Source organism: Anabrus simplex, chromosome 1 (genome assembly GCF_040414725.1).
Source record: "Anabrus simplex isolate iqAnaSimp1 chromosome 1, ASM4041472v1, whole genome shotgun sequence".
In the NCBI taxonomy this organism is placed as follows: Eukaryota; Metazoa; Arthropoda; class Insecta; order Orthoptera; family Tettigoniidae; genus Anabrus; species Anabrus simplex.
Window position 1 is genome coordinate 257,518,080 of NC_090265.1, and position 25,918 is coordinate 257,543,997.

Consider the following 25,918-nt stretch of genomic DNA (forward strand, 5'->3'; position numbering starts at 1 on the left):
TGTCATTAATTTGAGTATTAAAGTTAAAATATTACACTTGCAAAAAATTATCGCTTTGTTGTGAAATGCGGACTTACCGGTACACAATTTATTCCAAATCTTCGGTGTCGCTATCGCAGGTTTCGCTATCTGATGCGCCGTCCTCGCCTCTGTTAATACCAGTATCAGATTCTTCGTCTCCCTGCCACACTGAGTCATCTTCGGAACCGTCTAGTGCATTCGAAATCCCAGTCCTTTTGAAGCTCTTGGAGACTAGTTCAGGTGGTATAAGATCCCACGAGCATAACAAGTCCAAGGGTGGACGCCTGATATTTCCGGCGGGCGTCAATTGCTGATCGCCGCTCATCATCCACTCGTTGTAAAATCGACGTAAGCGGTCTTTAAAGGGTTTATTAACACATACGTCTAGTGGCTGCAAAGCAGATGTTAGGCCACCAGGAATGACTATGCCACCAGGAATGACTATCTGCCGTGTCTTATTTGTAGTGAGAATTTGCTTCACTTCGTTCACGAGGTGACCTCGGAAACTATCTAAAACAAGCAGAGCTGGTTGTTTTAGTAGTGCACCAGGTCTTCTATTCCACACAGTTTTAACCCAATCCAGCATGAGTTCTACGTCCATCCAACCCTTTGGTTGCACTTGTACATGAATTCCACGGGGAAACTGTATATTCTTAGGCATCGTTTTCCTCTTGAAAATGATGTAAGGTGGCAACTTTCTCCCGTCAGCTGTAATGGCTAGCATTGCCGTGCATCGCAACTTCTCACTACCGCTGGTTTTCATTAATACACTCCGTGATCCTTTTAGCGCAATAGTGCTGTTGTGAGGCATATCAAAAAAGATTGGAGTCTGATCGGCATTACCGATTTGAGAAAGCAAGTACGAAGTTTCCTTGCGCAAACGTATGACAAATCAGTGAAAATTTACAATCTTGTCCGTGTAATCAGCAGGCAACTTTTGGCTTAGTGTTGTTCTCCTTCACACTGACAGATTGTGTCGTCGCATGAACCCCTTAATCCGCCCACGAGTCGCCTTAAACTGAGTTACCGGTATGTTGTGTGTTTGCGCGCTACCTCCTGTCCCTTAATTTATAACATTTCATATGATACACTGCAGCCATTGTTACGTATTTCACTGACGTACCTAAACACTTCTTCGTCAATTATAGGAAACTTCCCTGTTTTAGGACCTCTAAACGCGCGTCTAGAAGGGATTGTGCTTTTTAGCTTTGTTTTTACTTTCCGCCAGTCACGCACCAACTTTTCACTCACAGAAAATTTTCTTTCTGCAGCTCTGTTCCCGTGCTGTTCAGCGAAGGCAATTACGCTTAGCTTGAAGCCCGCAGAATAGTTTCTATATTTACCCATAATCGCTTATAAATGTCCGCCTCTGTAGCGTAACGGTTAGTGTGATTAGCTGCCGTCCTCGGGGGCCCGGGTTCGATTCCCGGTACTGCCAGAAATTTAAGAATGGCAGGAGGGCTGGTGTGTGGTAGAAATGGTACATGCAGCTCACCTCCATTGGGGGTGTGCCTGAAAAGAGCTGCACTACCTCAGGATGAGGACACGAGTTTACCTTTATCGCTTATAAATGCTTCACACGTTAATGTTTTGCGATATTGTTTCCGTAATTGTTCACTATTAAAACAAATTATTTCTGCAAACACCCAAAACACAAATTAAAAACTTAAATTCTCACGCACACATGTCTACAGTAATCACGTAAATCTGAAACAAATAAATGCATCTGTGATCTGTCCATTCCAGAGCAGCCAATACTGTTAGAAAGCAAGGAAGCATGCAACAATTTATCAGTTTAGCTCGTTGGTTGCGACACACTACTGCGCTTGCGCAAAGCTTGCAAACCGGAGCTCTGTTCTCTATTAACCTTGGCTAGCGCGGTGTAGATCTACTGTATAGTTGACTGTATTCCGAGACGTCAGTAACAAACATTCATTTTTTTCAATTTCTTTTAAACATACAGTAATTAGGTTAATATTTCTTCCCAGTTATTGATGATTTTACATTACATTACTGACGTTTAAAAAAGTAAAACTTTAATAGCATTGGATAATAATTATCTTGACTGCTTGGATAAAAGTTTTCATCCCATGCCCGGACACTTATGACGTAGTAGTAAGATAAGAGTCTAGCGATGACAACTGAGACATCGTAAATAATTCGGCTGAATAATTCCGTGGAAATCTGCGTTATCGTCTTGGATTTCACTTCGTGCGCAATAACACAGGAGCCGGCCCCATGGTGTAGGGGTAGCGTGCTTGCCTCTTACACGGAGGCCTCGGGTTCAATTCACGGCCGGGTCAGGGAATTTTACCTGTATCTGAGGGCTGGTTCGAGGTCCATTCAACCTACCTAGCCGGTATTTCCTGGCGACGTTGCCGATAAGCGATAACTTACAGCCTTACGTATTTCAAATGGGAACTCATAATATGTAGGTGGTTAATAAATAGTACACTGTCTCGCGACCACGTTGTCAAACTGCCGATAATTTACCGGTAAGCCATGCGTCGTACATATACCGGTATTATTTATTTATACGTTGTGCAACATGTCGCAAACGTGACTGTGTTGCCAAATTGCCCATAAACCATACACTTATTTAAATTGCGCATTCATGTGCAACTTACGTTGCAGTTCCATTTACCTTTTAACCATATTAGTGAACAAAATTTGGACGTGCGACGATTATGTAATTAAAGTTTTAAAGTCCGATTTTTGTATTGAAAATAAAGGATGCGACGATTACGCGGTGGCGACGATTATGCCGTGAAATACGGTAATTACCAAAATTAATATAAGCTTTCAAATCAGATAACAGTAAAGAAATTAAATTTTTCAACCATAAACCTTATAATATGTCAACAAGTACAACTCCCACCTTGAATATACATAGACCCCCCCCCCCTTACAAGTTAAGCCAGCATCCGATACCCTACCCACGCCCCCTTCCCCTACGTACCCTACTTGTCCTCCTCATGTTATGCCAGTACCCAACGCTCTGCCCACAGTTCCCTCTCCTTCCCCTCCTACTCGCCCTCCACCACACCCTCCACAAGTGTGAAATAAAAAAGGGTAAGTGATGTTTCAACCTTAAGAATCTATAAAAACGATTACAAATCATCACACTCGTTTGTTACAGACATATTCATCCCTAACGTTGCAGTAAATAGCACACTAACAACTAACAGATATTAGTGTTCCTTTTATCACGCTTCAATAACAAACAGACCAGTAAAAATTGGCAGACTCAAATCAGTTGAGGATTGGTGAAGACAAGTATGACGCATACAACAGACTACAAACCTCCAGTGATCCATCTTTTAATAATGGTGTAATTGTCATTTAACGAGAATATATAAGTTTAATCTTATAATTCGTTAATCTTCATACGAACATTTTAGCCAAACCTTGCAATTTAATTGGGACATTACTAGGATTTGGACATAGCCTTCCTGTGATTAATGTCTAGTCTATTATAGACCCATTTTAATTGTTCCTTCTTCCTGTTTACTTTTTATATGGTAGTAATGATATTGTGTAATAACATTCTAATGAACAGATAATTGTGAAATAAGTTTTGGAGATGATCAAACAAAAAGGCTGAAGATGCTCAACACGAGAGAAACATGTCCGATTTAATGTTTGTATTGTAGTATATGTCCTCTTAGACGATCAACATTTTTATTTATTGAATAAGATGGATATAAAACAAGAATTTGTAACTGCAATAAAAGTCTGTTATAGCGAGAATTCACAACAGCGGAAAATATACTTGCTATAGCGGACTGTCGTTATATCCGATTTTTGTATAAAAGATGGAAAACCCCCCATACTTATTAAAATCGGCATGAAACAACAATCAGTTTGTTCAAAACGTGCCTTTCCACGGATGATACCCACACCATGGCTTGTTTATTTTTCAAATTCAGATACTACACAAGTGTGTTTACATTCTTAAAAAATTACAGTATCGTATTTCTCTGAATCCATGATGAACCCCACTTTTTCCTTCAAAAAATTTAAAATCAGACTCAAAAAGTGCTTTGTAAAACCATATGAATGCCTTTGTTGTACAGTACACATTTTTTAGACTATTTTTAGGCGCTGAACATGGCTTTCGTTATACCGCATTTTTTGCGGCTGCACAATTATTAATTTCCGCGGGTTTAATGACAATTTACTTAAAATTGGCATCATAATACCGAAAAGAACCCGTTGACAGTTTGCCGACAATACCTATTCCATGCGTCTTTACGCCGATCCGTCAGGAAAATGTTCTTGCTGTCCATAAAACTGTTACGGTATTTTTACTTAGCATCAGATATAACCGGATACCGCTACACGCACGTCTCGCTTGCCAGGTTCGGTCAACTTCAGCAGCTAGCGATGTATAGGCCTAATCGCGGATGATGAAAGTCAATGAACGAGTTTATTGCTCCACGGTATGGTCATTCGACCATTGCGTTTTTTGTGCACATACCTTACAATTTCATTTTCAACTTCTTTAAAAAGTCCTTGTTGCGGACCAGTGAATGCATTTTTTGTTCAGTACACATTTCTTGAGCTTTGTCTTCACGCTGACGCCAAATATTATCTTTACTTAGGCCTATGCCATATTTTCTTGCGGCTGCACAATTCTACATTTACGAGTGTTTAATAACATGCAAATGAAAACCTAAAACCTGTTTTCCAGTCATTGACCGGGTCAGGGATGTAATGAACGAATCATATGAATCATATATAGGCTATTAGTACGATGGGGTCGCCACTCCCAAAGTGATTTAGTAATGACTGATAGATGCTATGAAATGAGAATGGAGTGTGTTGCTGGAATGAAAGATGACAGGGAAAACTGGAGTATCCGGAGAAAAATCTGTCCCACCGCTTTGTCCAGCACGAATTGCACATGGAGTGACCGGGATTTGAACCATGTTATCCAGTGGTGTGAGGCTGACGCGCTGCCGTGAGCCACGGGGGCTCTGTTTAATACCAATTAACTTAAAATTGGCATCATATCGACATGAACACGCTGAAAATTTGCTAGCAAACCTGTTCCATGTATCTTTAAGACTATCGGTCATGAAAATATTCCTGCTGTCTATAAAACTTACTTTTACTAAGAGTCGGGTACAGTAGACACGTAATAACTCTGCCACTGAGTAGACTTGGCCTTTCTAAGAATTCGAAGGCTCATATGTTTTGATGCCATTCTGAAGATTCGAGAAACGTTTTTGTAGAAGCTAATAGAATGTCATTCTCTCTTCACTATTTTCCGAGATCCAGTGACGTTACACACAGGCGCCGTATAACCGATTGTGACGGCTAGCGATGTATAATAAAGGGGCAGTCGTTTATTGTTAATTAATTTTGCGTGCGCTTGCGGGGGTGAAAAGAATCGGCATGGTTACAGCGGTAGTCGGCAGTGGTATTCGTTACTGTTGGGCCGCGAATGCAAGACAAACCTTGATTTTTCGCATGAGATTCTGAACAAAGTAGTCTTGGATTCGGAGAAATACAGAATCACTCAAGAGTTCTCTTCTTCAAATGGAGTCGCCTAACCTAACTGTATATGTGTCGTGAAAACATATTTGAAACCTATGTAGAGAAACGAGTTATCCTCGCTAAAAATTTACATGTGAATAGCCTTTACGAAATTTAACTAGACGCAAGAAATATGAACTATCCTCGGAAATCAATTATGCACTCTGCCATATCTCGAGGTGCATCCTATTTTTACTTAATTGCAGTATTTATCATGAAATTAAGCGATTGTTTAGTCAGCCTTTATTTTTAACGAGTTAAGAAGTGTTATCGGACACGTTATCTACGCATTTATTACGAAAATATGTTCTCTTTCAATTCGAGTTTTCTTCACATAACAGCAGTCGGCGGGTATTACTAATCGACTCAGACATCGCCTTCGAATGTCGACGAGGAAACTAGATCGAAGATGACTGCATGCGACATAATCGCTGGGGTGCATGAATATCGGTAATGGAAAAAATCGTGCGCGTACAATAGCTCGTAATAACGGATAAGTCAGTGATAGGGCTCTCCCTGTAAGTGAAGGATAATACAGTTTAATATAGGAATTTTGAAGGAATAGCAAAACATTGTCGGTATAACGGGGTTCTTCTTATATGCCATACTCGCTATAGTGGACTTCTACTGTATTAGTAAGTTCAATATGAGAAAAAACATGAAATTGGTTTTATGCAATGTGGTATGTTCCGAGCTGTCAGTGGAGAGATGGCGTGGAATGACATCAGTAGACGAATAAATTTGAGTGGTGTCTTTAAAAGTAGAAAAGATCACAATATGAAAATAAAGCTGGAATTCAAAAGGACTAATTGGGGCAAATATTAGTTTATTGGAAGAGGAGTTTGGGATTGGGCTAACATACCAAGGGTGATGTTCAATAAATATCCAATTTCTTTGTAATCATTTAAGGAAATACTAGGAAACAGATAGGGATTCTGCCACCTGGGTGACTGTCCTAAATGCAGATATTGATTGATTGATTGATTGATTGATTGATTGATTTGTGTCCCACAATTTTAACGAGAATATAAGAATAAAATAATCAAAGGATATTTTTGCTGTGGTGAAAAGGTGGATCTTTAATATAAAACAATAGTTATATATACAGCACATACGCATGAGACGTGGTGTCAAACAGGCCAAAACTGCAGCATTTTGCCGCTGACTGCAGCACTTTCGTAGCCAGCCCTCTTGGCATTTTTTCTTCCGCTTCACTCGCCGTTCCGAAGCTCACCTTCACTGCCGAGTAAGCCTTTGAGTAATGGTATTTCTATGACATTTCCTCTGAGGCACAATCGGCCTTCCTAAAGAGCCTTATCTGCCCAAAACAATTGGTCTCTTTAGATTGTACTCTAATTCATCCCAGAGTCCAGGGCTGCTTCTTCCGCCATATCCACCGTATTGAAGTCCACCTTCTCTGCCGTAAATGCCGTTGAGGTCTCGATGCGTAGCCCTGAGTTGGAACTCTTACCAGATGTTACACACCTGGTCGGTGTGATCTGCAACTTTGGGTATGTCTGCCTCTGGAGAATGTCCCTGCCTACTACCTGCTAAGGGTAGCAATAACAGGCAGAGATAACATTACTTAAATTATTTCTTTATGAAAATAATCAATGTAAATAAAACAAATGTTTCAAAGTTTTACATGGTTTTTCCTTTAAAGGTTCAAGTGATCTATTAACCCATTAAGGACCAAGCACTGAAAAAAAATAGTTTTTGGAATATTACTGTATATTTCTCATGAAATTAGATCAGAAAGACCAGAAAATGTGGGAACAAAAACCATTTACAAATAGTTTAGGTTCAGCGTAATGTTGCGTTTACGCAACTTTGGGCCTAGTAGGCATCTTCATTTAGCGAGAGTGAAATTGTTGAAAACAGTTTGAATAAAGATGAATATTGCATTTTTGACACTTGTAAATTTTTGTGATCTTGCACAGTCGGCATCATCTTCTAGCTTAGTTTTCCTCTTGGATTATAAAAATGTCCTATTTGATCACAATGCACTTCCGTGGGTAAAGTTGCCTTTGACGGTCGTCCATAATTAGAATTGTCTCTCCCTTCTTTGTCAGTTTCGTTATTGTCTTCCCCATCATTACCACATACTTCATTTTTAGTGTCATCAGATTTCATCGGGGCCAGAGCTGTGTATGATCTAAACTGCAGCTGAGAGATTGTTTCATCATTTGCTAGTCTATGTATTTTCCAAGAATTGACAATGACACTCAAATTTATAAACAGAGGCCACCACCACGTTTTATCCTTAACTCATATCCTGTAATTGGCAATGCCATTGTCGTGCAGATGATTGTATCTCTGATTCTCCTCAAGTGTTGCAGTTGCTAGAGTATGAAGCAGTATGGTGCACAGTTTTTGATGTAGTCAGTAACAACTCTATAGTAGCTGCTTCATCATTTGCAGAACTTGTGAATCAAAGTGCAGTGAAAATACTTTGAAAGGTGACTTACCACCTACATAGATTTTTATTTCAATTTTAGCCTATTCTTCTGAGGTTGAAGTATAGTCAGGAGCAACTTTTCTCCTGTTTGTGAGCTTTTCTTTCTTTCTTTCTTTCTTTCTTTCTTTCTTTCTTTCTGCTTGCTTTTTAGGTTTCTTTAGAGCTGACCCTCCAGGTTCATACTCCGGTTCTTGCTCAGTACTTACGTGACATGGCTGGTACCTTTGAAATACATGTAATTGTTCCTCTTCCACAAGAAAGTCTTCTTCATCCGTTACTTCGATATCCGGTGAAATATAGACAGCGTCAATGTTATCTGCATTCACCAAGTCATCTTCTAAGATAGCTACGAGTTCTGCCACAGTTAGTTTTTTCTGGTAGATGCGTCACATGTCGGAAAACAGTGAAAACCTAATATAAATACGAAAGATGTTATACATTATTCCACAGCAAACAGGAAAAAATCCTATTTATAAAATCATTAATTTTTAATACAGTTTAGCATACGATACCTTTCTTGCGATATCGTTTCTTTATCAGCACACAATTAGTTTCATGTTTGCTGACTGCACTACAAACGCACTTCAAAAATGAAGGAACAGAACTGCAAGTACAGTCAAGCGAGCAGTCTATGAATCGGGAATACTACATCCTTGTTAATCTCAAACTTGCGTAAACGCAACATTATTGCAAATGTCAAAAAGAGGCTTCGCGTGATAGATTCATTGTGTGAAAAAGACCTATTGTCGTACAAGTATGTCTATAAAATTTGAATATATAAAAACGGGCACAAAATGACTTCTGTTTCTGAAAAAAAATTCAGAACTCAACTTGGTTACATGTTGTGATTTTTTTTTTTCAAACTAAAAAAATTCAGAAAAAATGCCATTAAATGTACTTAGCATGGACAACTGGATCAACAATATTTCTAGGATGTTCCTTCAATATATTGATGCTTAAAATTCACTGAAACCTTATCTGGGCAAAGACAAAAAAAAAATGTTGCGTTAACGCAACGTTGGGCCTTAATGGGTTTTTTGCCAGTCATTGTATGTACTTGATTTTGATACTTATATATTAACCAATTCCATATTTTTTCCAGACGGTCCGGCAACGACCTAATAATGCGGATGCATATTGAGCTTGTAGAGTCACTGTGCGGTTTCCAGAAAGTAATACGAACCCTTGATGATAGAGACCTAGTCATTACTGCGATTCCAGGTAAGTTATAAAGGATCATATATTTTGCTACTTGATTTGTCACTTTGTGGCAATGAGAAGTAAAGTAAATACCGAGAATCTTTCCACTTTTCATTGAAATATCAGTTTCTTTCTTTGGAGTCTTCACAAAATTTCAATCTCTCATATGTACTGACCGATTTCTTACCTGAAATTGTTAAATTGGCCGTTCTCGGTCAGCCCAGAAACACGCGGTATATACAGTAGATTCTGACTGTAGACTTCTCTAGTTGTCAACGATCGATATCTTCACCAACTCAATAGTGTGACGTCACAATTAAATTTAATCCGAACCAGCTTGGGTGATGGTGCCATTTCTGAGCAGGATTTGCACATTTGTTTACTCCTTGTACCTCATGTCTTCTCCCTAGTCCAGTTTCCTGACACTCGGGGATGAGATGGTATGAAATTATATTGAATGTTTTTATGGCTGGATGCCATGCCTGACAAACTTCAGTTGAGCAACTAATGAAGATGAAATTGTGTGAAAAACACCTGTTGTCGTACAAGTATGTCTATAGAATTTGAATATATAAAAACAGGCACAAAATGACTTCTGTTTTTGAAAAAATAATTCAGAATGATGGTGAATGAAACTGGACGAGTTGGAAGGAAACTGTTGTGGCCTATGAACAGGAACTGTCCTGGCATTTGCCTGGTAGTGAAAACAAGAAACCACAGAAAACCGTTCTCAGGACAGTCAACGGTGGGTTTCGAACACTGTTCCATAGATGTGCTACGTTAACGTGCACCCACTTCACTCTGTCATTGCTCATGTCTGTATCAGCGAAAGAATAATGCTGTGGGTTGTGTAGAGCATATGTGTGTAATGTAAAGCTGATTGTTCCTTCCTGCCTTTGCCAAAAGATTCAAGAAAAGGTGTTGTGGAACATTGATATATTTATGCTGATGTAATTTACATGTAAACTTAACCTGGAATCTTCACGAACATATTACCTTCATTGATGCTAAGAAATGTAAAAAAAAATTGCACAGGTACGACAGTTTCATGGTTGATGTAGATGTTGATTGCCATAGGGAACCTAAAATATTTGTCCTGAATGAGTAAATTTATAATACCAATGTAATTGTCCGTTATTGGACATTATAAATTTTCCAGCTAACTCATTCCTGGTTGCCTGCGTTTCGCCCTCGTGTGCTAAGTTACGCTCGTCAGTCGGGACTTAGCACACCACCCAAGACGCAAGGCTAGTGCATACCGTGGAGGCCACTGCATAGGCTACTTGAAGCCACCAGCAGTGCCAATGCACTATGAGAGCTAAGTCTCATTTTCAAAAATAGATGCCTGCCTGGCCATCAAATGATGTAGATCATGTAGTTTTTTAGTTTCCATAAATTGTCACTAGTTACTTTCATATAGGTTTAGTAGTCTTTTCTATTTTCTACGTATTTGGTACCATGAAATAAATACCTGATTGTTCATAACATCCAAGGGGAAGTAGTGCATTTATTCTGCAGGCACATGAAATACCTGTTGGATTTTTTAAGAGCAGAAAAATAATACTAAACTCTCAATGTCTTACAATGTCACTATGCTGTAAACGATCCTCAGCGATGTAAGTAGTCTTTCTCGGCCATAGATCTTCAAGGAGATCAGAAATGGAACTTGACCCTATGGTGTCTGTTCGAAATGGGTGGACCTAGTAACTGAGGCTATATTGTTATTTTATTACAGAATAAGTCCACTATAGCAAGTACGGCATATAACAAGAACCCAGTTATAACGACCGTTTTTGTCTATCCCTTATAAATTCCTATATTAAACGGCTCATTGTCCTTCGGTTACAGTGAGGGCCCTATCACTGACATGTAGGTTAGTACAAGCGATTAAGCGTGCAGGATTTTTCTGTTTCCAATATTTATGCACCCAGCTATTATATTGCATGCAATCGCTCATCTTCAATATCGTATCCTTGCTAGCGAGCTCTCTTCAACATTTGAAGGCGATGTCGAAGTCAATTAGTAACACCCGTCGACTGCTGTTCTGTAAAGAAAATTGAAAATGAAAGAGAACGTATTTTCATAATAAATGCATAAATGTCTAATAGCAGTTACCTTGTTAAAAATAAAGGCTGAAGTGAAGGATCACAATTTTAATGCTAAATACTGCAATTAAGTAAGAATGGGATACACCTCAAGATATGGCAGAGTGCATCACTGATTTCAGAGGTTACTTCATATTTTCTCACGTCTGGTTACATTTCAGAGACTATTCCCATGTAAATTTGTAGCCCTGGGGTTATTTCTCTACATACGCTTCAAATGTTTTCATGATACAAATCTGGTTAGGTAACTCTGAAGAAGAAAACTGGTGCATTTGCCACGAGAGCAATATAACAGAATGAAATTAAACATACACTTTCACGTAGTATTGTATTTCAAAAAATAACAAATGAGTAAGCCGTGCTAGGGACGCATATTTTTGAAACGCGCCTGCCAAAGCTCTTGTGCAGACATTGTCAGTGAAGTGTGTTGATCACCAACATGGGTAAACGCCTCCTGAAGCACTTGTTTCAATATTCCCATCACCCCACTGTTGCATTCGCCTTGTGTACATTACCTTTCTTCAGTAGTGGCAATCAGCAAGGAAGAGAGTTGGGATCATCTTGTTGAGAAACCTAAAAGAAAGGATTGTGAGAGTGCATCATAATTAGACTAGTAAGATTTAAGTTCAATCTAGACTTCGAGATTTCTGCAATCAGTGCATATTCACTGCAGGCAGGTCTCGTAAGAGAAAGAAAGGAAGATTTCAGCATCATAATGTTAGATAAAATGAGAATGGAGGAACAAGAAAGGGTACTGATTTGTTAGATACATGGGCACACAGGGAGGCAGTATCTGGGAGCAGAATGTGATGTTTTGTGTTTTTATTTTCTCAGAAAAAACTGTTTAAAATTTGGAAAGCGTCCAGGTTTGTACAGTAAGTGCTTTAAAAAACTTTCAAATTAATATGTAAAGTAAAAAATCAAGATAGCAGGTAAACCGTTGTGAGTATGGAAGAATGACAAAGCACAAGGGAGTCACATTTTTATTTTATGTTCACCTTCATGTAGCATCTTGAAACCTATTTTAAATGAATGCAAATTACCTATTTCAGTTATCGGAATACTGCAAAATATCATGGTCAGTGTCTCAGCATTTGCAGCTGTCAATCGTCTTATCACTTACTATGAGACTATATTTTAAAAACGACCTTTCAGAATTTACATTCAAACATGAATACCACACCCATTTCAGTTGCATAGTCCCTGTGTACAAGTCTTCCAATGAGGATCTCGGGAATATTCACAATCATCTTGGAGTTTACTCTTCATGGCAGTCATGCAAATGCTGTGAGCCTCTAAAACCTGTTTTGAGACTCATAAAAAATGGAGCATTCTTCTTAAAGTGGAACAGTTTGTTTATGGACTACTCCTTTCCTTCTCTGAACATGCTCATGCTGTGATGGATTGTGCTGACTGAGTTAACCTCCTTATTACCTTTCCATTCCATGATAATTTGCTTTTTATGAATAGCTACAATTTGTTTCCCCCTTTCTGCAGTTTGGCCATCGTCTCTGTGTCCGAGAATTCCTTTATCATCCCAAAATCAGTATATCTGTTACGGTGTGTCAACCGTGGACTAGTATACTGTACTGGGAAATGATTGTGGGGTTTGAGCATGGGAAGGATCTCGGGTAGTGTTCGGTGTTTTTTGGAGCAGGTACAGAAACGGATAGTATCGCAGGGCGAATAATAGACGGTAATTTTTTTTTTTTTGGTAAAATTCATTAACAATATCCACAGATATATCACCCTGCAAGTTGTGGCTAATATTTGCCAAAAATGTACAATAAGATTTACGTTGTGATCTTCTTGACGTCTGTTTGCTTGAGAATATCAAAAATAATTATCACTCTTCCATAGAACATGAATAACCTAGTCTTTCTAATTTGAATGCAAACACAAAAATAGCAACTTCGATGTAATCAGTTCATCATTGATGGTGCTGACCTACAGTCTTTTTCATTTTTAAACCACAAAAATGAACACACACTTGTCATGGAAAGTTTGATAAATTAAATAAAATATTTGATCTCTTGCTGAATGTTTTTGTTCATTTGAATTGCAAAAATGAAATTAATAAAGCACTTGAAAATCCTGAAGTTCGTCTAGGTAATGTGAATTAAACTAATGACTTTGAAAATGAATTTATAGCAAAATATGAACTTCTTTTAAATGACAATGAAATTATGAATTGATATCCACACAAAGCACTTGTAAGAGCACTGTACTGAACTAAGTGCTTTGTAAAACGTCAGTCAGTTGTGATTACTCACTCAGAATACGAAAAGATCTGCTTACAAGTGTTGGAGTTGGTGACTTGGTGTCTGGAACATTCCGCGGAGTGCAGAAGAAAGCTCAAACTCGGCACTGGCGATCTTCAGTGAAGATACCCCGTCAATCTCCCTCGTCGACGTCCCTTGATGGGTACCATAACTGAAGAAACCCTGTAAATCCCTCATTGGAAGCGACGTTTGATGTAGCAGGATCTCGTAGCACTTTTGCCAAGATTTCCGTTGTTCTTGGGGTAGTGTCGGAACACGGAAAGTTCAATTGGCACTATTGAATTCACAAATATCACGGATATTAATACTACACACCGTTGTAATGCACATTTCTATTCTTACACTGATTTTACGATGTTGAATTAACATTCAGTCTATGCTGCAGAAAACTCAGTTCTTATATACACAGTTCATAATCGTCACTAATTATGTCTGAAATACGATTGTAAAGTAGTGAACACAGTCCATAAGCACTTGAAAATGTGATTTGTAACAGTCTCTATCACAGTCTCTGAACAAATATTAACAGATTAAAGCGATTTTATGGTTGTATTTACACCGCACTACTCTGTATTATTTAATATTATTGTAAAAGGTCCTTGATGTTCACTCGGTTTCTCACAGTGGTGATCAAAAGATCGAGAAAGTGCACAATGAAAATAGTTAAGTCTTGCGCTGTTATAGGACGAATGTCGAGTATAAAGTTACGCACAGTTCACTGATATATTATCGTAAAAGAAATATCTTATAATGATTGAAGTGGTTTTAAATTACGATTTCAGTTTACCACACGTAATGATTTAAGTTATTGTCACAGTTCCGATTTATGAAATTAGTGAAATTCACGATGTCGTAGACTAATCAGTAAAATATTGGACACTTCAATTCTCACTTCAAATTATAGCTTTACTCTGTTAATAAATTCACAAGTATTATATTACGATAATTCACCTTGAGAAACGTCTAGAATCTTACCGTCGGCGCGGCAGAAACTTTACGTACGGTACTACGTTTTTGGATTATTTCAACAGCGTTAGAGTGCGGCCACGATTTTGTCCTCGCTAATCACGACGGAGCATACTTTCTGCACACACACACACACTCTGTACACGGGACTGGTTATGGCCTTGGCCCAGTGGCCTACTTATACAGGTCTGGTGAGCAGCGCTTGGAATCAGGTGGTGAAGAGGCGAGTATTCCTCCCTTACTTAATATGATTATATTTCAAAAACCACTGGACGGATTGACTTCAAATTTGCAGGATTTTACTTCCAGAACATCAGCTACAATTCAGCATTTGTATCGTGTTAATTGGTCCAGGCGTTAAAAAGTTCATAAAAATAGCCGAGAAACTTCTGTAGGGTAAGTAAGCTGCAGGCGGCGGTGACGTCACTTGACCTTGCTTGACTTGCGTTCTCCCTCGTTGAGTGCAGTAGGTACGAGAACATTCTCTCACACAGCTGTTCATGCATCAGAACGGAATTTCATGCTAAAAAAATACAAAGTTATAATGTTCCAGGGCCTATGCTTTCCTGGTACAGTACCAATTGTCAAGGTAGAGGCAATACTCTTTATCTGAAAGGTCACGAGTTAGTTCTAGTACAATTCTGGGCAAAATTTTCTCACCAGGATATCTTCGTCCGTACACTGTGTCCTTGCCAGTATAAACCACAGAATTCCGTAAGTAACCAAACCCACTTTTACGAAGTTTATAGAATTTCATGCTAAATCTGCTTCTTTTAAATGGAATAAATTTCACCCAGCCCAATCGTCCTTTCCATAAGAGGGACTAAAGGACACGGTTGGTGGTTTTTTTTTTTTTTTTTTTTTTTTTTTTTTGCGAGTTGCTTTGTCTCACACACAGATAGGTCTTATGGCGACGATGGGATAGGAAAGGCCTAGGAGTTGGAAGGAAGAGGCCGTGGCCTTAATTAAGGTACAGCCCCAGCATTTGCCTGGTGTGAAAATGGGAAACCACGGAAAACCTTCAGGGCTGCTGATAGTGGGATTTGAACCCACTATCTCCCGGATGCAAGCTCACAGAGACTTGCCCCTGACCGCACAGCCAACTCGCCCGGTATGGCTGTTTTACTCAGTGTATACAAAGGAAAATCTTGAGTGTAGGTGATTAAGGACTGGCTGAATTTTATAGAACTCATTCAGGTTAGGATCAAATTTGGAATTGTCCAATAAGTGAAGGAACTTCAGGGGGAGGTGAAATATTTTCTGAGAATTTTGGAAAAGTTAGGTGGTATGATATACTTTCCCGTTTTGCAAAGTACATGCTCCTTTTTTGCTGATGCAGTCTTCCCCCAGCAGCATTAGTAGTCCAGTTAGACTTGGAAGCAGCAGTTGAGGTATGCAGAAAAACAAAAGCTAAGGTTAAGGGAAAGGAGACACGATGGTGGACAGGCAAAATAAATAAGACAAAAAGGAACGAGGTGAAGAAAGAATGGAAAAGGAAAAGCAAAAACATACCAGAGGCTTCAGAATGAGACAGAAACGTTACATGTGGATTACAAAAGATTGAAACTACAAGTAAAGATGAGTATCAAGGAAGAAAAGGAGAAATTTGGAGAGTTTACCAATAAAATTCAGCAAGATAGTCGAGGAAATCAGAACCTATTATACTGAGCTCGATAGCTGCAGTCGCTTAAGTGCGGCCAGTATTCGAGAGATAGTGGATTCAGGCCCCACTGTCGGCAGCCCTGAAGATGGTTTTCCGTGGTTTCTCATTTTCACACCAGGCAAATGCTGGGGCTGTACCGTAAATAACACCATCGCCGCTTCCTTCCCACTTCCAGCCCTTTCCTGTCCCATCGTCTCCCTAAGACCTAACTGTGTTGGTGTGACGTAAAGCAACTTGCAAAAAGAAAAAAAAACTATTATACTGATTAATAATTAATAAAGTTCAAAAGAATAAAACAAAAGTCAAGGCATTAGAAAAAGATGGATCCATAGAACATGACAAAAAGGGTCTTCAGAAGGTGATTGCAAAGTATTTTGAAGAACTTCATAATGAGAATGACTGCTCAGAGGGAGGAAATAAGAAAATGGAAATAATAGATAGAGAAAAAGAGAACCCAATAACATGGTTGGAACTTGAAAGGGCAGTGAAAGCAATGAGCAAAGATAAAGCAAGTGGAAAAGACTAATTCAATGCTGATATGATTAAAGCAGCAGGAAGCATTCAACTCCAGTGGCTTTACATGTCATAAGCCTCATATTTTATCCATATTGAAAGTTGTTAAAACTTAAAATCCAGTGAAAGTATTTACTAATCCACGTATTCAATACCTTTTGCCCACTTAGTTGTGAAACTCTTGGAATTGTGTGATCAATTTCTAATTGATTTAGTAATGTTCGTAATAAGTTCAACTAAGAAACGAGATTCAGTCTTTTCGGGAGGCATATTCTGCTTAATTTCCTTGTTTTATACTATCTCTGAAAGTGTTACCAGTGTTAAGTGAAAACAGATGAGCACTCATCAAGATGTAACTTTTTGTAGGTATTTAATTTCAGGGGTGATCATAACATATACAGTAAAACCTCGATGCGTCGTTTTTCAGGGGGCAGGGGGGGAAATAGTTATGTATGTGGGGAAAACTATAAATGCGGGTAATGTAAAAATAGGGGAAAGCAAAATAATAAAATATGGGTACTGTATTGGGACATTTTTAATTATCTAAATATATTATTATTATTATTATTATTATTATTATTATAGAAACAACAAAAATGACGCGTGGCCTCCGGAGCCGGGTGAAGGTCTTCAGAGTTGTCGCGTGATAGGCGATCTACATGCATATGGAAATCGGCCCTAAAGATGAATTCTAATGTTTAATTTGGCAAACACAGCACTGTTGGAATTAACCAAGGAAAGTTAAAATCCTCTACCCAATCGACACCCCTTGAAACAAAAGCCAACATGAGCTAACCATTGAGCTCATACTGTACATACCGGTATCAAAATATTGCAACCATGATATAGGCCTACGAAATTAAAATAAAAAGCATGACTTTAACACGTTTCGTTTCACATTTCTGTACACGTTTCGTAATAAGTGAAAACCTTTAAATTCAGTTCTCTTATCGCAAATTAGATATAAGTGGATATTACAGCATTCCAGCCTACAAGATCCTTGTTCAAGACTACTAACTCCAAATCGCACGTACATTCTCGCGTAACAGGTTGCCGCTATTATATGCTAAGAGTATTGAGCAGTCCCTCTAAATTCAAACTTTTGCATATATTTTTCTTGCGTACTATCGATCGATGCGATAAAACAATAGTTCAAGAAACAATGGATGCGGGGAAATTTAACATCGGTTTGTTTGGAACAGTTTTGGGACCGAATAAATTCAACGATGGATACGGAAAAAAGACAGTTCCAGGAACGATGCATCGAGGTTCTATTGTATGTGACTTGTATTAGTATTGTTTATAATCTCCCCACCCCCTCCCCTTGCCATCGTTTTTCATTATGTCTCAAAACTTACACGTGCGCGTGTTAAAATTTTTCCGCTTAAGGATCTTCCGGATTTCTTTTTTTGAAAGTTGGCAGGTATGGACTTGATATTTACAGTGCGGATGATAATGGAAAAACATCTGGAAAGGAAATCTTCGTATTCTCGAATTTGGAAAAAGCTTATGATACGGTTAAGAGAAAACGTATGGGAATGCCTGCTGTAAAGGAATGTACCAAATTTATTAACAGGATATAAATGTTGTATTATGAGTAAGAGCAGTGTACAAGTGGGGAGTGGTGACCCTGAAACTTATACAAAAAAAGAGATCTCAAGCAAGGAAGTGCACTGTCTCCATTATTGTTTATCATATCGATGGATGAAATCGTAAAACGTGTAAACCGGAGTATCAATAGTGACGAAGTCAATGCTTAATATTTGCAGATGTGGGGAGATTTAGAGAAAGGGAGAAAAGTACAATAGAGACTGGATGTTTGGAATGAAAATCTGGAGTAGTTCGGAATGATAATTAGTAAAAAGAAAACTGTGGTCATGCACTGTGGTAAAGAGAGAGGCCAAGTGAAGTCGTTCAGGTCTTTTTGAAGGGATTGTTCGGGCTTAGCGGTCCTCCCAGTACTTCCTCAGACGCTCCGATCTTCGTGCCCTTTCCTCAGTTGAAAATATGCGTGTTGTTGGTTTGTTTTGTGTAAGGGTAAAGCGGAGGTTTGTAATATTGAATTTTGTATTCAATTTTATCTTATTTGTGGTGTCTTCTGTTGTAAGGCCTATTTCCTTCAGATCCTCTCTTACTTCTCTGATCCATTTACATCCTGTTGTGGTATATTTTTGAGATGAAATTGTGTTGTACTAGTTGTTTCAGAAGTCTCGAATCCTGCATCCTCATGATATGTCCAAAGAATCCGTCTCCTCTTACGTATAGTATCTGTAATGGGTTCTAGCTCTTTGTTCACGACTTTGTTGTTCATCTTTCTGGTATTTTTTCTTGGTGCAGGTTCTTCCAATCCTCCTTTCAATTTTGTGAAGTCTGTCGGTCTTTGATTGTTTATTCAGGTAAGAGTGTTTCTGCTGCATATGTATCTTCCGGTTTTATAACTGTGTTGTAGTGTTTTTTGTGTTTATTGATAGACATTTCTTTTTTGTAGATATCCCATGTTAATTTTTTTGCTTTAGCTAATCTGTTGTTCATTTGCACTGATATTCTTTCATTTAGGTTGTTATTACTTCTCCAAGATATTTAAATTGAGTTGCTGTGTTGGTTTTTGGGGCATAATTTCTGTTTTTTCAAATGATATTTTGAGGCCAATTTTATTTGCAATGTTTTCAAGTTCTGATATCTGGGTTTTTCCTTTTATGTCCACTGCTAGTAATGCTAAATCGTCAGCAAAACCCAGGCAATTTGTTTTGATTTTTCAACCAATCTTTATTTTGGGGGGGACATTCCCTAATTCCCTAGAATACTGGTTATGAATTTTTTCTCCAGGATTTTATAAGGAAGGACAAGTACCACTGTCATAAGTAATATATTTCAAAGATCAAAAATGTTAGCATTAAATATTTTGTGAAAAATTATTTCATTATATCTCAGAACTTACAAAATGAGGCTTAATACTGTTCTCTCTCTCTCTCTCTCCCCCCCCCCCCGAGGTCTTTTATCCACAATTCCTTACTTTGGCTTGTTTAGTACGCTAAATTTACTTTCCCCTGGTTTGACATTTGGTAGTAGAATAGGTTTACAGCTGGTAACTGATGTACTTCAAGTTACTCAAGCTGTAGGTTATCATTTGTTTACTGATTGATTTTATACTAGTATGGAAATGGCAAGAGAACTGTTTAAAAGGAAAATTCACCTAACTGGGACTGTGCTATTGAATGGGGACTACCACCTCAGCTGAAAGATAGGGGACTAAATCTGAAGAAGCATGAAATCCATGCTCTGTGGAAGGAAGAAAAGTACTTGGTATTTTCGTGGAAAGATACGTGCGTTGTCAGTTCTTAGTACATGGCACAACCCAGCAATGGTGGAGGTAGCCAGACACAACTGGAATGGGCAAAGAGAAGAAAGAATTTTGAAGCCTGTTACCATTGTAGATTACACAGCCAAAATAAGAGGGGTCGATCGTGCTGATCACTACTGCTCATCTTACGGTTTGGTAGTGAAAAGCCTTAAGTGGTGAAGGAAATTGTACTTCTGGGTGTTGGAGGTAGCTTTGGTGAACAGTTTTCACCTATATAACTTGCAACAAAAAGCAGGAAATAAGCCCAAGGTGAATAGCAAGACTTTCAGGGACTGAGTTGTTATGGGGCTTGTTGGGGACGTTGGGAACAAAAATGCCCGAAAGCGCAGCCGACGGAGCAGCTGTGACTAATTTCGACTGAATGGGAAACTACACATCATAGATGCTCCCGAGAACAAAAAAAAAAAAACCCAAGGACTGTGCCGTGTGTTCCGACAGGAAAGCGAAAGGAGACATAATTTTTTTGCGAGTCCTGTCCAGGGAACCCGGACTACACATGAACAAATGCTTCCGGAAGTACCATACTTTGAAAAAATATTGCTGATAATATGGTTAACTTGACTGATGATAAATTTGCAGTTCATATTTACTTACCGAGTACTTCCTTCCCATATTTTTCTAATGTCAAATTGGATCTGTGCAGGATGTAGGTGAAAAATCAGTTTAACCCCAAAGGGTTAAACCGTATTTTCAATTGGAAAACGTTTTTTGTGTGATGTATCTGCAAGCATAGAAACAATGTTAAAAATGTGATGTTTCAGTCTTCTATTAGGATACAGGTTTATGAATAGCTGAAAAGGTGGAGAAAAGGATGCAGAATCCGTTCAGATGCAAATTTCCTACTGAAGATTGCACCCATTTATAATTTATTTTATGCTCCTCAATCCTGCTTGTTTCCTCAGTAAGGAGTGGAACAAACTGAAATTGTCACTCTGACTTATATTTTGTTGTATGTGATTAATATGAAATTATAATCTACTTAATTTTTATAGGTGAAGTAACAAAGCATGGAGATGTGAAGTGTATTTTAAATGAAGGCATGCCTCAGTACAAAAATCCATTTGAAAAAGGACGTCTCATCATCCAGTTTTTGGTGAACTTCCCTTCTTCTATTGCCCCAGAAGTGGTGCCTCAGTTGGAGAATTGCCTACCTCCTCGGTAAGTAACTGGATATTTTTAAAGGATTGTTGTGTGCAGGGACTTAACCTCGTGTCATACTTGGATGGAATGTTCCACCCGAGTGAAAGGTGCAAACATACGCGCATGGACTATCTACAGCTGCATGTTTATGGTTACTGAGCCAGCAAGGTTTGTTCTATAGGTCTCAGAATCTAACCAACATATGTCGGGCACTACCTGAACTCCATTTTTAAGCTATTCTTGCGTGCATCCTTTTGGTCACCACCATCATCAGTTTTCCACTCCAGTTGCCCAGGTGTGGTTTACGAGCACTCTCCACTTCTGTCTGTCCATGTACCACTCTTCTCTCAAGACGACATCCCAGCTGACTCCTCTTGTTCCTATGTCCTCTTTCACTTGGTCCAGCCATCTCTTCCTAGGTCTTCCTACCGGTCGTTTTCTGGCCACGACAGTGTGTAGCCATTCTTTTGCTGTCCTTCCATCGTCCAATCGTTTGACATGGCCAAACCATTAAAAATTAAATAATTGAAAAAGAGGTTCAACCTATTCAATACGGGCCCTTGTCACTTTTTCATTCAGGGATGGGTACACACCAGCTTCCTCCCTTATTCTTTCATTCCTTACCCTGTCCCTTTTTGTCTTCTGTACCATAGTATGTAGGAACTTCATTTCTGCGGCTTGTAGTTTGCTATCCACTTGTTGGGTTCTGTGCAGGTTTCTAGGCCATATGTTAGTATGGGGGTGAAGTAGGATTGGAATAGAATCTGCTTTGATCTTAAGGGAACTTGTTCGTTCCAGAGGAGGTTCCGAACTTGATGGTAAAACTGAGCTGATTTTTGAATGCGGTTGTTAATCTCATGCTGTATTCCGTTATCACTTGAAATGATGCACCCAAGATATTTATATTGGTCTACTGTTTCCAGTTGTGTACCTTCCAGCATTATTTTTCCTTTCTTCTTCTGCCTGTTGACAGACATAGTAACAGTTTTTGATTAATTTATTGTTAATCTCTGTGCTTTCAAATTTTCATTCCAGGTGTTCAGCCTCTCTTGGACTTCCTTCTCTGTATTTCCCCAGATTACCACATCATATGCAAATGAATTGATGTCCATATTGTTCTTCTGCTTAATTTCTTTCATGACTTCCTCCATGACAGTGATAAAAAGTAAGGGTGACAGGGTACTGCCTTGTTGCACTCCTTTAGTGGTTTGGAACCAATCAGAATTACAGTTTCCTATCTGTACGCAACTGCAGCAGTCTTCGTAAAGCATTTTAACTTTCTGGATAAGACCTTTGGGTACATTTTTCTTAAGCATTCCCATATAGTCTTCCTTGGAGATCCAAAATCACTAGTGTTAAGTCTTTGCCCTTCTCCCAATGCTTTTCTAACAGTATTCTAAGTGCAAATATGAGATCGGTAGTTGATCGGTGTTTACCAGTCTAGATTCCTCTGCTTTATGTTCTGACCCTGCATTGTAATTGGGATGTTTCTTGCCCTGCTCCCTTTCATTTGTAATTTCATAGCTTATGATGAAATTCATTCTGTTTGTTGTGTCCAAACTATCCCATCAACCATGAAAATGAACAACTTTCATTGTCTAACTCCATCCCATACTAGGGCCTTTCGTAATAAAACATTTGTTTCTAAGTCTTAAACATGCATGGTTTTGTTATGGAGCTGATGCGCAGCATTTAAGATAATTTAATGATAATGTTATTTGTTTTACGTCCCACTAACTACTATAAGGTCTTCGGAGATGCCGACGTGCCAGAATTTAGTCCTGCGGGAGTTCTTTTACGTGCCAGTAAACCTACCGACACGAGGCTGACGTATTTGAGCACCTTCAAATACCACCGGACTGAGCCAGGATCGAACCTGCCAAGTTGGGGTCAGAAGGCCAGCGCCTCAACTGTCTGAGCCACTCAGCCCGGCTAAGATAATTTAAAGTTGCTCTTAAAGCATGAGAGTGTATCACACATAAGTTTGGAATATCAACAATGCAATGAAATAATTACAAAATGTTAAAAAATGTATTGTACACACACAACCTGCAGATGTAAACTTTTACAAACTCTAATATTTTTCTTCCAATATCTAATTATTTGTGAGAACCTGGCGATGACCGTAGGCCTATCATTAAATTTCTAGAAGTTTACAAACATCTAATGTTACTCTTTTTGTTTTGGATAAAATTCTGGTGGACTTCCTGTATACCAGTACAACTGCATTTGTGGACACTTGTTTCCTATGACCATATTTTTTAAATAGATCTATAAGCTTTTAACACCACCTTCTGAATAAGGGCCTCCATTTCTCTCTCTGCCACATCTTTCCTCCAATATTTAGTCTACTTATATTTTTCACTGTATTTGTCCAACTCTTTCTGGGCCTTCCCCCATTGTCTTCCTCCTATTTTCTCCATAAATACTCACTTTGGAACTCTATCTTTCATTCTAGTGTGTCCATGCCATTTCAGCTTACTGGTCACTATCTTTTCTTGTCGTTTAGGGAATCCATTTCTCTGTTTTCTATGTTTCTGATTTTGTATCTTCCTGTCTTCCCAATTATTCCACTAAGGAATATCATCTCGGCTGCTTGCATTCATCTTTCATATGTTTTGTCCACGTGCCTGCTGCGTATATCAAAATTGCTGTATAATACATTGAGTAAAACATTTTCTTGCATTTCTCTGGGACGTCGTGGTTTCACACTACCTCTTGCACATTGATAAAACCCATTGCCTTGTTGGATTATCTTTCCAATTAATTTATTTTCCAGTCTTCTGCAAGTATACTCGGCAAATATTTCAATCTTTTTACAACTTCTACTTTAATTGTCCTCAGTTTACTTCATTATTCCCTCTTCCTTCTCTATTACCTCTCGTCATCACTTGTCATACTCTTCACACCTAACTTTCTTTCTATATCCCTCTTTCTCCAGATTCCATACAATAACTTGTTCTTGTACTTCCATTTTACCTTCTCCCCATATTACTATGTCATCTGCAAAGAGTAAAGCCTTTGTCTCCTTGCTTCCCATTTTTCTTGTTCACTCCGGTGGATTTTATCCATGACTGAAGAGTAGAGGGGATAATACACTTGTCAGTCCTGTTTCTACATTGAACTGGTTTCTCCTATCTGAGTCTTCATACAACTTGCACACTTTTTCATACATGGCTTACACTTGTACTTCTGCTCTGCCTACCTTCATTTTTATTAGTGCATCCCAGACCAGACCCTATTTTTTTCTCTCTGATAGTGTTACAAAGGGCACTAGGAAAGTTTTGCAGTATGCAAAAATGGTTGGCTGGACACCCCTGTTATGGTGAGGTGAAAACCAGTCTAGGAGATAGCAAGGCGCGCGACCTTCACACCAGTTGTTACCAAGCAGTGGGATTGAAAGCAAGTTAAGATGTCAGTGTGGTCTAAAGGTGAATATCGCGCAATTATCCACTTCAATTTTGATCGTGGATTAACTGTCGACCACTGCCTGTAGGAAATGACTCCTGTGCTGGGGCAAGACTGTCCACATAAGACAATTTTCTGTTGGTACGAGTTTCGAGGGGAAATTTTGGAGTTGAAGACGATCCTCGTTCTGGGCGACCGTCTGAATCAGTGACTGAGGAAAACATTGAAGCTGTGAGGAAAATGTTCCAGCAATAGAGGCAGTTGACATATCGGCAGGTTGAAGAGTCCCTCCACTTTCCCTGCACCAGCTATTCATTCCTACACGACCATCTCCATGTTAGAAAGGTTTGTTCCCTTTGGGTGCCCCATTCACTTTCAGAGGAACAAAGGGCACATAGAGTGAAATGCTGTCAAAAAATGCTAAAACAGTTTGAAAATGGGTCTTCGCGTAACGTCATTAGAATCGTTAGAGGTGACGAAACTTGGCTTTATTATTACGATCTCCCAACAAAATCCCAGAACAAGGTGTGGCTGCTTGAAGATGTGACTGTGCGAAAGTCAAGGTCAGTGAAGAAAAGGATGTTTGCAGTATTCTTCACTAAATGGGGCGTCCTGACTTGGATTGTGCTAGAAACACAAAGGACTGTTACTGCGAAGTGGTACAGTGAGACTTGTCTGCCTCAGGTCATCCAGGCACTAAGCAGCTGTGTCAAAGGTCACGGCTCAACATTTGGCTCTTGCATCACGGCATAGCTCCAGCACATCATGCTAATGTAATATACCAAGTCAGAGTCCAAGTAGGCATTCGTATAAATTCCTGCTAGCTTCTCAGGGTAAAATAGTAACCTCTAAAATATTATATTGCATGTTCCGTTGAAAAGTAAAGGCATGTTCACTAAAATACCATTCAACTCCCAAACTCTGCCAGTGGACTTCATTTGTCATATATCAATAATTCCTGACATCAATGGTTATATTACCTTACAGCTACATATCTAAACCTATATTTCAAAACAGACTCAGAAATAATTCTTACACTAATTTATTAGCATGCTAACTTTGGGTAAAAGAAAATAAAATTGAAATAATTCTTGTAGAGAAAAGAAAATGGATATTTGTTCATTAATCATCTTATCTACACTGATTCTTTCTGTTAACATAGCTGAAATGGAGTCTTATGTATTCATACATACACTAATTGCCAATAAATGCTTCATTGAATTAATTAAATCCATCATTTGCCTTCCTAACTTGTGATGC

General features: G+C 38.8%; 1 protein-coding gene across 2 annotated transcripts in view; it reads left to right on the forward strand.

Annotated features, from left to right (window-relative positions):
- Positions 1-25,918, forward strand: part of Droj2 (DnaJ heat shock protein family (Hsp40) member A4-like) — a 136,185-nt gene that overhangs the window by 90,823 nt on the left and 19,444 nt on the right. For both annotated transcript variants that reach the window (XM_067159380.2, XM_067159375.2), the window contains exons 6-7: positions 9,123-9,241; positions 21,103-21,268. In XM_067159380.2, the coding sequence (XP_067015481.1) occupies positions 9,123-9,241; positions 21,103-21,268 (285 nt within the window). The remainder of the gene's footprint in view (positions 1-9,122; positions 9,242-21,102; positions 21,269-25,918) is intronic.